At 45.8% G+C, this 9,582-nt stretch overlaps 2 protein-coding genes across 2 annotated transcripts in view; both read left to right on the top strand.

The window, feature by feature from the left end:
- Window positions 1–402: 402 nt before the first annotated feature.
- ift46 (intraflagellar transport 46 homolog (Chlamydomonas)) lies at window positions 403–2,561 on the top strand. Its single transcript, XM_074699038.1, has 5 exons — window positions 403–885; window positions 1,126–1,415; window positions 1,488–1,581; window positions 1,664–1,795; window positions 1,876–2,561. Exons 1-5 carry the CDS (start codon window positions 769–771, stop codon window positions 2,227–2,229), a joined length of 987 nt encoding a protein of 328 aa, XP_074555139.1. The 5' UTR covers window positions 403–768; the 3' UTR covers window positions 2,230–2,561.
- Window positions 2,562–2,861: 300 nt separating this feature from the next.
- LOC141811096 (RPA-related protein RADX) overlaps window positions 2,862–9,582 on the top strand; it is a 7,205-nt gene continuing 484 nt past the window's right edge. The window contains exons 1-19 of the mRNA XM_074699005.1: window positions 2,862–2,975; window positions 3,758–3,869; window positions 3,978–4,167; window positions 4,237–4,358; window positions 4,451–4,585; window positions 4,659–4,825; window positions 4,963–5,119; window positions 5,216–5,324; window positions 5,396–5,487; window positions 5,565–5,690; window positions 5,793–5,897; window positions 5,992–6,165; window positions 6,249–6,373; window positions 6,459–6,727; window positions 6,800–6,853; window positions 7,323–7,366; window positions 8,560–8,835; window positions 8,916–9,062; window positions 9,145–9,582. The exon at window positions 9,145–9,582 is cut by the window's right edge and continues 484 nt beyond it. Coding sequence (XP_074555106.1) covers window positions 2,913–2,975; window positions 3,758–3,869; window positions 3,978–4,167; window positions 4,237–4,358; window positions 4,451–4,585; window positions 4,659–4,825; window positions 4,963–5,119; window positions 5,216–5,324; window positions 5,396–5,487; window positions 5,565–5,690; window positions 5,793–5,897; window positions 5,992–6,165; window positions 6,249–6,373; window positions 6,459–6,727; window positions 6,800–6,853; window positions 7,323–7,366; window positions 8,560–8,835; window positions 8,916–9,062; window positions 9,145–9,269 — 2,592 coding nt within the window. The 5' untranslated portion in view covers window positions 2,862–2,912 and the 3' untranslated portion in view covers window positions 9,270–9,582. The remainder of the gene's footprint in view (window positions 2,976–3,757; window positions 3,870–3,977; window positions 4,168–4,236; window positions 4,359–4,450; window positions 4,586–4,658; window positions 4,826–4,962; window positions 5,120–5,215; window positions 5,325–5,395; window positions 5,488–5,564; window positions 5,691–5,792; window positions 5,898–5,991; window positions 6,166–6,248; window positions 6,374–6,458; window positions 6,728–6,799; window positions 6,854–7,322; window positions 7,367–8,559; window positions 8,836–8,915; window positions 9,063–9,144) is intronic.

The following is a 9,582-nucleotide window of genomic DNA, read 5'->3' as shown; positions in this document are numbered from 1 at the left end:
ATCCTGTAGCTGTCAGAAATGGGGCTTGAAGCCCACCTCTTGAGTCAGCAATTCCAATATGGCCGCCACCGTTGTGAAGCTTCGTTCTTCTGTATCAGAAACAGATGGGTGACTTCATGGAGATAATGAAACATATTTTTTACAGTCTTTGGATTAAAAAGCGTTTTTTAAAAGAAGCTGTATTCAGAAAATCTGCATAAATGACGGATATTGTCTTTAATTCAGGCTTCTGGCTATTATTAATTTATTAATATCTATATAATGTCGTAATTTCGAGGTATTCTAACGCTGCATAAACGTTTTTGAACAGTTTTCGAACATATGAAGCACGTTGAACCTCTTGTAAACCTTTTTTTGTCTCTGTTTATTGTTGTTGTCTCTGTAGAGTTAGCAATAAAGTTTTCCAAACCCATGGTGCATTGCGCGGTCTGTTGCCAGGATACAGTAATTCCACTCAGTCAGTAGCTGTTGGCGTCTCTCGCTCAGTTATCGGAGAGGAAACTTAACTTTTAAAGCATGAAGACTTTTGTCTAGGACCTCTGTCGGTGTTTCTTTTATTAAATCTTTCAGTGTGTCGGTGGTTCAGGTCGCCGTCTACTTCCGGTCGTCGTTCTATGGGGCTAAGGTTAGCTACAGGAGCTAACTACAGTCATTCGGGGGATAAACAGGAACACTGACGAAGTTTAAACCGGTCCCAACTGACGGTTGGGTCGATTCTACAGCATCAAATAGGGACGTGAACGTGACAGGGTGGTCCGGTACCGCCCAATGGAGCGGACCGAGCGGGGCTCGAACCTGCTGAAGAACCAACCGTACGATGAGACCCTGGAGGTGAACGACCCCGAGGAGGTGACCAGCGTCTACAGCCCCCCGCCTAACAGACAGGTAACACACACACACACACACACACACACACACACACACACACACACACACACACACACACACACACACACACTCCTGTATTCATACACTCAGACAGGTAACACACACACACACACACACACACACACACACACACACACACACACCTGTATTCATACACTCAGACAGGTAACACACACCTGTTTCCAAAGCTACAGACAGGAGCGTTTCCCCCATGACATCACAGAATTTGTCTCTCAGTCTGAGTCCAGGAGGAGCAGGAGGGGGCGTGGTCTCATGTCAGCACTCGGTGGCGTTGAGCAGTTTCAGGAAGACCCCATAGCTCCGAGGTCCATTGAGGGGCCCAGAGTGGGGACCTCACACCAGGAGGAGGATGAAGAGGAGGAGGATGACTCTGATGAAGAGGAGGATGACTCTGATGATGATGATTATGAACCCAGTGGCGCTCCAGAAGGGGCGTATGACCCTGCAGACTACGCCAACCTGCCGGTCAGCAGTGACATCAAAGAGCTGTTCCAGTACATCACACGGTGAGGCGACCACAGGTACTCCACTGATGATCTTTGCCTCACAGAGACACTAACCCCTCGCTCCTCACACAGGTACAGCCCACAGAACATCGAGCTGGAGCACAGCCTGAAGCCCTTCATCCCAGACTTCATCCCAGCTGTGGGAGACATCGACGCCTTCCTGAAGGTACAAACGCCATCATCACTTCCTGTTTGTGTTTAAAAGGAAACATGGGCCCTGAAGCCAGCCTTACCTGTGTTGCATTCAGGTGCCAAGGCCAGATGGTAAAGAGGACAACCTGGGCCTGCTGGTTCTGGACGAGCCAAGCGTGAAGCAGTCAGAGCCCACGGTGCTGGCTCTGTGGTTATCAGAAGAGAGCAAGCAGCACGAAGCCCCAGAGGTCAGAGGTCAACGCCATGTAGGCTTTGTCTGCTCTGATGTGACAGTCTCAGCAACTCCTTCCCTTCTCTCTTCCCTCAGATGAAGAAGGTGACAAGCGTAGCGAGCCCTCAGTCCAACCCTCGGCTGGTGGACGGCTGGGTGGAGAGCATCAGCGCCCTGCACCGCTCTAAACCTCCGGCCAGCGTCCAGTACAGCCGCGCCATGCCGGACATCGACAGCCTGATGCAGGAGTGGCCTGCCGAGCTGGAGGAGCTGCTGGGCCGCCTGCAGCTGCCGCCAGCTCGCCTCAGCTGCAGCACCGCACACTACGCAGACATCATCTGCAGCCTGCTGGACATCCCCGTCCACGGATCCAGGATCCAGTCTCTGCACCTGCTGTTCAGCCTGTACCTGGAGTTCAGAGACTCCCAGCACTTCACACGCAGAGCCTAAAGAGCAACACCTGAGACTCTTTGATTCCTAAACACCAAACCCTGAAACATAGATCCGTCTGTTTTCCTTAAGAATGAAATAAAAAGTTTTATATAAGAGGATGAACAAGTTTCTAAAATATCAGTTTATCGTCTGTCAGTTTCTTTTCTTTTCTCCAAACAGGAAACAGTTGACAAAATGTGTTTACATATCATAAATATGTATGTTAACTTTTCAATTTTGTTGATATTTTTCAAACCTTTAATGTTTATTTTACTCCATGTTTGTGTCTTTTGGAGTTTACCAAACTGCTTTTGTTTCTTGCCCAGTCTCTGCTTTTCTGTCTGAACATGTTGCGCAAACATTTACAAATGAGTCAGTTAAGACAGTTTTAAAAGAGTGTCACATTTAATGTTTGTATCCTGCTTTTTTGTGCTACTGTTTATTGGGAATGTAAACATTTATTAAAAAAAAATAAAGTTTATACATTGTTTTATTCATTATCGTAGAACTTTTTCCTACTTTCTTTCTTCAATAACATCATTTTTTTTATCTAGTCCCTCATATTTAGTTTAATTAATAAAGTATAAACTTACCAATATTAGCTTTGATATAAACTTTATGACAAGCATCTAATAGATCTATGGTCGGCTCTTTTTCCCAGAATGCACCGCACTATTATTGTTCGGAAATAGCTGTCCAACATGGCGGCTACGGGGTGCATCTTCAGCAGAACCCTGAACCGGTCCAGACCCGGTCCATCCCAGGTCTGACCCATCATCACACGAACCGTTTTATCGATATTTTAACGACTTAACGTCTCGCGTGCTGTGGCGGGAAAATCGCCCCGTCTGCTCCCTCCTTTTCTCCTCGGACTGAACCTCAGCCAAACTCCGTTCAAAGAAAAAAAAAATCAACACCACTGATCTCAAAAGCAAAATTTCTCCACGAAAACGTCATGAACTTAATGTTTGGTTTTTCTAAGATTATTCGGCATATTTAAAACTGACTAATATCCCTTATTTTAAACAGCTATGGGTTAAATTCACAGAGCTTCAGTGTCCTGATCCTCACTTTAATGTGAACAGAATCAATATCAAATTGATGTGCTTATTAAGGGTGTTTCATAGTGTGATAAAATTAGCACAAACCCAAAAGACTGACTAAGTAAACGCGTTTTTGTCTTCTTACATAGATCTCATTAAATGTTAGATTGACGTGTTTTTGAAAGGGGTTCGGTGTGAAGTCGAAAAGGGGGCGGGGAGCTGCCACAGACCATGTTTGATGTAAAATAATTTGTTTTAACTTTAAGATAGAGGTTAAGTGAGAGTTTATGCGTATCCTTATATGACTTGCACGGTTATTTTTGTTGATATTGAAGGATTGAAGGGGAAGTATTAATTTTTTAGTGCGTGAAATCTCGTTTCCATAAAATCCCGATCATATGACGGATTAGACGAATATGCAACGTCCTTGTTCGTTATTTATTGTCCTGTCTGCCACATGTGGTGTCAGGCACTTAATTTGAGCCCTGTGTGTTGTCTTGCAGGTGCCTGTGTCCTCTCCCTCTGTCTGCAGGGAGTCTCTGTTTGTGGTGGACTTGCATCGGTACACCAGAGACCAGGGATCCTCAGTCTACTTCCCCCAGGCTGTCCTCTTTGGTCAGACCCCTCAAGTCACAGATTCATAGCCTTAGCTTCACGCTGTCCAGAGATATGGTCTCCTAGTCTAACTGGTTCCTGATGGATCACCTGGTTTTCTGTCTCCAGGTGAGGACCTGTATGACATCACGCTAACAGATGGGGACTGCAGGCTCCGAGTCACTCTGGATCCTGGTCTGAACCGGCTGGTGGAGAGAAACATCCTGCAGCCGGGGTCAACGCTTCGTAACGCCACCTTCATCCCCGCCATGGCCACTCAGCTCCCAGCATGCCCTGGGGCATCTGAAGAGCAAGACAGGTGAGGAAGATCAGACAGGTAGACAGTCATGCTGTGATGTCATCAGGTTTAATGTTTGTGCCCCTGCAGCTACAGGTTGGTGAAAGTGGAGGTCGCAGATGAAGATGGAGTTGAGGGTGAGGAGGGCGGAGTCAGAGGGGTTCATGTGGACTGGGCCTCTCTGCCCTGGTTCGGAGGGACAGAACCTGAAGGTAACACTCAGACCAGATCCTGGGTTTAAAATCAGACTAATGAAGAAAAGAGGGTCAGAGTTCTGATGGTGACTGACTGATGGACTCTTCAGGTCCTGTCCTCCCTCTGAGAGCCAACAGGAGTGTGTTTCTGCCTCTGTGGAACAATGTGGACTACATGGGGGAGGACTGGAGGGAAGCTCTACCCACTGAGGAGGAGGAAAAGGATAAAGAAGAGGAGGAGGAAGGTAAGGTCTACAAATACTTTTGTATTTTATGTACAAATAAAACATTACTTAAATTTATATACATGTGTGGCAGATCTTTGTCCTGATGTGACCGTGTCTGAACTGAGAGAGTCCTTCCTGTGTGGTCTACGGGGCGTGGCCAGGGGAACCGTGAAACACCAGCTGATCGTTCGCATTATCAACAAATCACACCTGATGTATTATGGGAAATCAGACAAGAACCTTGACTGTCCCTATAAGGTCAGTAAACACACAAACACACACACACATAAACACACACGTGTGACTGTTGATTTAAGACAGAACAAAAGAGGATCAGAGACAGGACCCTGAGGAACGCCACAGCATATTAACCCCCACTCTTTCTGTCTTTCCAGGCGGTGCTTGAGGTTTCTGACCCAACAGGAAGTGTGTGTGTAGTATTGTGGAATAGTGTGTGTGTCAGCTGGTACCGCATTTTGAAGCCTGGTGACATCATCAGCCTGAGACATTATCGAGTCAAACATCACTACCAGGCGGAGCCTGATGACATAGGTACATACACCTTTGTGATTGGTTATTGTTGTAAATATGCCAAAGATGGTGAACATGATGAACAGACCTCTCACTCTGTCTCGCTCTGCTGCTCAGAGATCAGCGTGAACAGCAGAAACCCCGCTGCTCGCATCGCTATTCTCCCAGAATCCTCGGTGTCACCAAGGCACACCCCACCTCCTCCCACCTACAGTTTCTACAACAGGTAAACACAAACACACACAAATACACACCCCCACACAAACCTACAAACCCCTAACCCTCTGTCTTTGTCAGTAAGGAGCTCCTTGACCGTTCTCACGGCGATGTGTGTGACATCATCGGCCTGATGACGTTCTCAGGACGGGCAGAGCGAATCAGGAGCAGAGGTGATGCTCCGCTTACGTTTTTTTGTTGCTTTAAATGAACACCTGAGTCATTCACCTGTGTGTGTTTTGATTGGTAGATGGACGAGGGGCAGAACTTTCTGAGTATCGCTGGTTGAGATTGGAGGATGGGGCGGGCAGCCGGCCAATCATGGTGAAGCTCTTTGCAACGTCTCAGCCTGAATCCTACAGCAAGCTCCACCCATGTGAGACACACAGACAAACACACACACACACACACACACACCTGAGTGTTAAGAAGTGTGTGTGTTAAAATGACAGAAATGTGTGTGTGTGTGTGTTTTTAGTGTCAGTGGTCGTCTGCACCAGGCTGAAGGTGATCAGAGACCCAGACGGGACAAACCACCACGTCTACCTGACCAACACCTCAAACACACAGGTGTACTGCACAGGTGAGCCTCACTACAGTCAGGTGTCTGTATGTAGCCCCTCCCCTGTTACAGGAAGTGAAAACCCTCTCCTCTCTCCTCATTGGTCGATTGTCAGGACTCGGTCACCACTCCGAGATGAATTACCGTAAGCTCCGCCCAGTGCGACACTTCCTCCAGTGGCTGAAGAGTCAGGACGACCAGCAGGTGCTGAGCAGGGCTCTGATTGGAGGATTCTTCACCTACCCGCCCCCTCCCGTCTCCTTGGAAACGTACATGAAAGAAAGGAGAGGTGTGTGTGAGTGTGGGTGTTTGTGTGTGTACCTGCTGTCGTTCATCTTTAAAACCTCTCTGTGTCTTTGTTTTCCTGCTCAGGTGAGCCAGGTTTCCTGCGAGGGGCGGAGCTTCAGAGAGAGGTGGAGAGGCTCTGCTACAGGGAGCGCCGCACCTTCTGCATCCAGGCAACGGTTACCATGGTTACTTACAGCCAAAGAGGAGAGGTGACAGACAGGCTCACTTTAAAAGCAGTTTGATATGATTTGTTTGTTTTTCATAAAAAGACGTTTTTGTTTTTCTCTCCTTCAGGAGGATCGCTGCTTGTTCTGGACGGACCGAGCTTCATCTCTTTCCCCCTGCTCCTCCTCCTCCTCCTCCTCCCCTCGCCTCTCTAAGACGCCCCTTCACCCATCTGCCTCCCCCTCTCCTTCCATTTCCACATCCTCCTCCTCCCTCCTTCCTCTCTCCTCTACGCCGCGCTCGTTCAGAGCTCCTCCCTCCTTCTCCTCCTCTCTACCCTCAGCGTCTCCGTCTTCATCAGTCCGGCTCACGCCGCGCTCTCTGGACCACAGAGCCAGGTGAGTCTTCAGTCGTCAGGTGTTCATCCCTCCACACTCTGACTCCTGGTTTACTGTCAGTGTGTGTTTCAGCAGGAAGGGCACGAAGAGGAAACACCTGCAGGTGACGGACACGCCGAAGAAGAGGTAAACATTCCCCTTATGCTCTTTCATTAGCGAAGCAAACATCTTCATTTCCCAGTTTGTTTGCATAAAAACTGAGCTGAATCTGTCCTTCTCCAGCACTATGAACTGAAATCTACAGATTTTATTGCAGACAGTTTGAAAGGAGGCCAAAAAAGCGTAAACAAAAGCAGTTTTGTAAATCGTCTAAATTTACGATTTGTTTATTTTCTCTGTAAGACGTCAAGAAAACTTTTAAAATGTTCATATTTTGGGACGGGGTTTAACACTGACTGACATTTTTTTTTCTTTCCTGTAACTGCTAATCTATGTTAGCTTGAATCTCAGCATGCTAGCATCTTGTACAAAAAGTTGTTAGCCATGTTTATTTTTTACAAACACAATGACCAATCAGAGCTCTCCTTGAATGTTAAACACTAAACATTGGATTGTTCCTGAGTGATAAAGATTCAACTCTTATCTCCTTCCTTAGACATCCGTGGGTCACATTACAACCAGAACAGAACAACAAGACAGGTAAGAGTGTTTGTTCACAGGTGTGTTTGAGTTATGAACTAAGTAATACTTGAAGATAAGTGCTTTTTAAGGATACCTCAGGGTCTGTGCTGAGAAATTTGTCCTTGACATTGTACTGAAAGTTAAGTCCCCAAAAGTGAGCAAAAAAATCTGTGGTCCCCACAATGCTTACAATACAAGAATGTGTGTATTTATGTTAAATTTGTGTGAGAGTGTATGCCCATGCCCTCAGTGGGTAATTGTGAATCACAGTTTTTGTTGTTTAGAATTGAGATCAGCATTCTCTGGCATGATTTTTTTTTTTTTTTACGAAATATTTATTGCACTGATGAACTTTAAGAAAACCAAAAAGAAAACTGAACATTGTCATTCAAAGGGGTGGAAATTGATAAGATTTTATTGATAGCGACATTCAGTTTATTGTTAAATAAATCAATATCTCTAGACATAAAAAGATAAAAGTAAGTAAAAAAACTTTGCACACGGATCCTGGATCTCTGGACTTTGATAATAATAAGTAAAAATCTCATGTCAGGTGACTTCAATGTATTAGGTTCTAATGTCATTGACCTGAGGTGACCATCTAGTGTCTGCAGTAAGTTTTCTTCTCTCTTCCTGTCTGTAAAACATTTACCTGGGAGTATTTGTACATTTTGAGTTGTCAGTATTATTTGCAAAGACTAAATGTGATATGTTTCTGTGATGAAAGTTAAAGTTCTGCTTTAAAACCAAAGTTTTATTTATGTATGCTAATAATCGCTAGCATACTAATGTAATTTCCCATATACAATAGCATCTAGCTAGTGCTAAGTTTCCATTGTTGTTTTTGGTATATTTGGCGATATGATATATAACGTGTTGAATGTTAGAGAGCTTTTTAGGTAAAACTCAAAGTAGAAAACTTGAATTGGAGTTTTCTTTGGAAACTGTTTCTGCTAAACTAAGCTAGCAGGGTAGGAAGAAACGAATGTAATTGGTTAAACGGTGCATTGAGGGGGGTTTGTTAAAAATGCAGCCTGTAAAATGAAACGCTTATTCGTGTTTTTATGTGTAACTTGTGAATTTCAACCTGTCCCCTAATGAGAGCAAAAACAATGCCTTCCCCATGAGGGTTAAAAACAGGAATGTGTGTTTCATGTTTTTTTTTTTTTGTGTGTGTGTGTGTGTGTGTGTGTGTGTGTGTGTGTGTGCAGTCATTCTCTTCGAGGCGTCGATGGAGTTCCTGGAGAACACTGACGCCGGTGAGGCTGAAGAGGAGGACGATGATGAAGGTGATGAGGACGCCTTGTCCTATGTAACAGCCCCTCTCCCCCCTGCCATCCCCCTTGTTGCCGTGGAGACGCTGCAGATGCGTTACGACCACACCCACAGGGAGGAGCAGGCGGTAGCTGTGTCGATGGCGGGGGGGTTGGCGGCTGCTGGGGGGTTTGACTTTGTCAGAGAGGATCACTACGCGCTCAGACTGAAGGGTGAGTTGAGATTGAACAGCGATGTCGTGTTAGCCACGCCCACTTCCTGTTTATGGCTGTTAATGGATCTCTTCCTGCAGCTCTGTCAGACGGCATACTTGTGGACGCCTTCTTCCTCCCGTCCTCCTCCTCCTCTCTATCTCCTCCTCTTCATCGCCACAGAAACACCTGGAGCTCCATCCTGGCCCATGGAGCCTTCTCCACACACACACCTCCACCTTCCCCAGGTGAGTCAGCACACACACTCACACACACTGCAGTCTTCTCTTTTTATTAAAGTGAACCCTCATTCCTCACTCTCTCTCTCAGCTGACCTCATCGCCATGGCGGGACAGCTAGCCAATCAGAGGCTGGTGTGCATCCTGGAGGCGTGTCACCTGGGCGGAGCCAAAACTGAACTCATACTGAGCCGAGCCTTTCACCTGACTGCCTGACTCACACACAGAGCCCTGTGGCCTGATGGGAGTTGTAGTTTTTTGACGTGTATTATTGATCATTTCTGTTATTTATGAGGTTTTTTGTTTACACTGTTCGTGTTACAAAGATTAAGTTTAATGCACTTTACTGAAGTTGGGAGTTGTAGTTTCTCCTCTCTACATTTACACATTTTTATGACTACATTTTTTTAACCACACTTTGCTAAAAGCAGAAAGCAGATTTCATTCCCCGCGCTGTGTTAAATTAACTTTGAAAGTGTTAAGAGGAAAAAAATAAAACCACAAAAGTGTTTGAGCAAGTTTAAAATAT

Source organism: Halichoeres trimaculatus, unplaced genomic scaffold (genome assembly GCF_033239565.1).
Source record: "Halichoeres trimaculatus isolate MK-OKI-2021-1 unplaced genomic scaffold, fHalTri1.1 fHalTri1_scaffold_22, whole genome shotgun sequence".
Lineage (NCBI taxonomy): Eukaryota > Metazoa > Chordata > Actinopteri > Labriformes > Labridae > Halichoeres > Halichoeres trimaculatus.
This window is presented reverse-complemented; position numbering and strand designations above follow the sequence as displayed.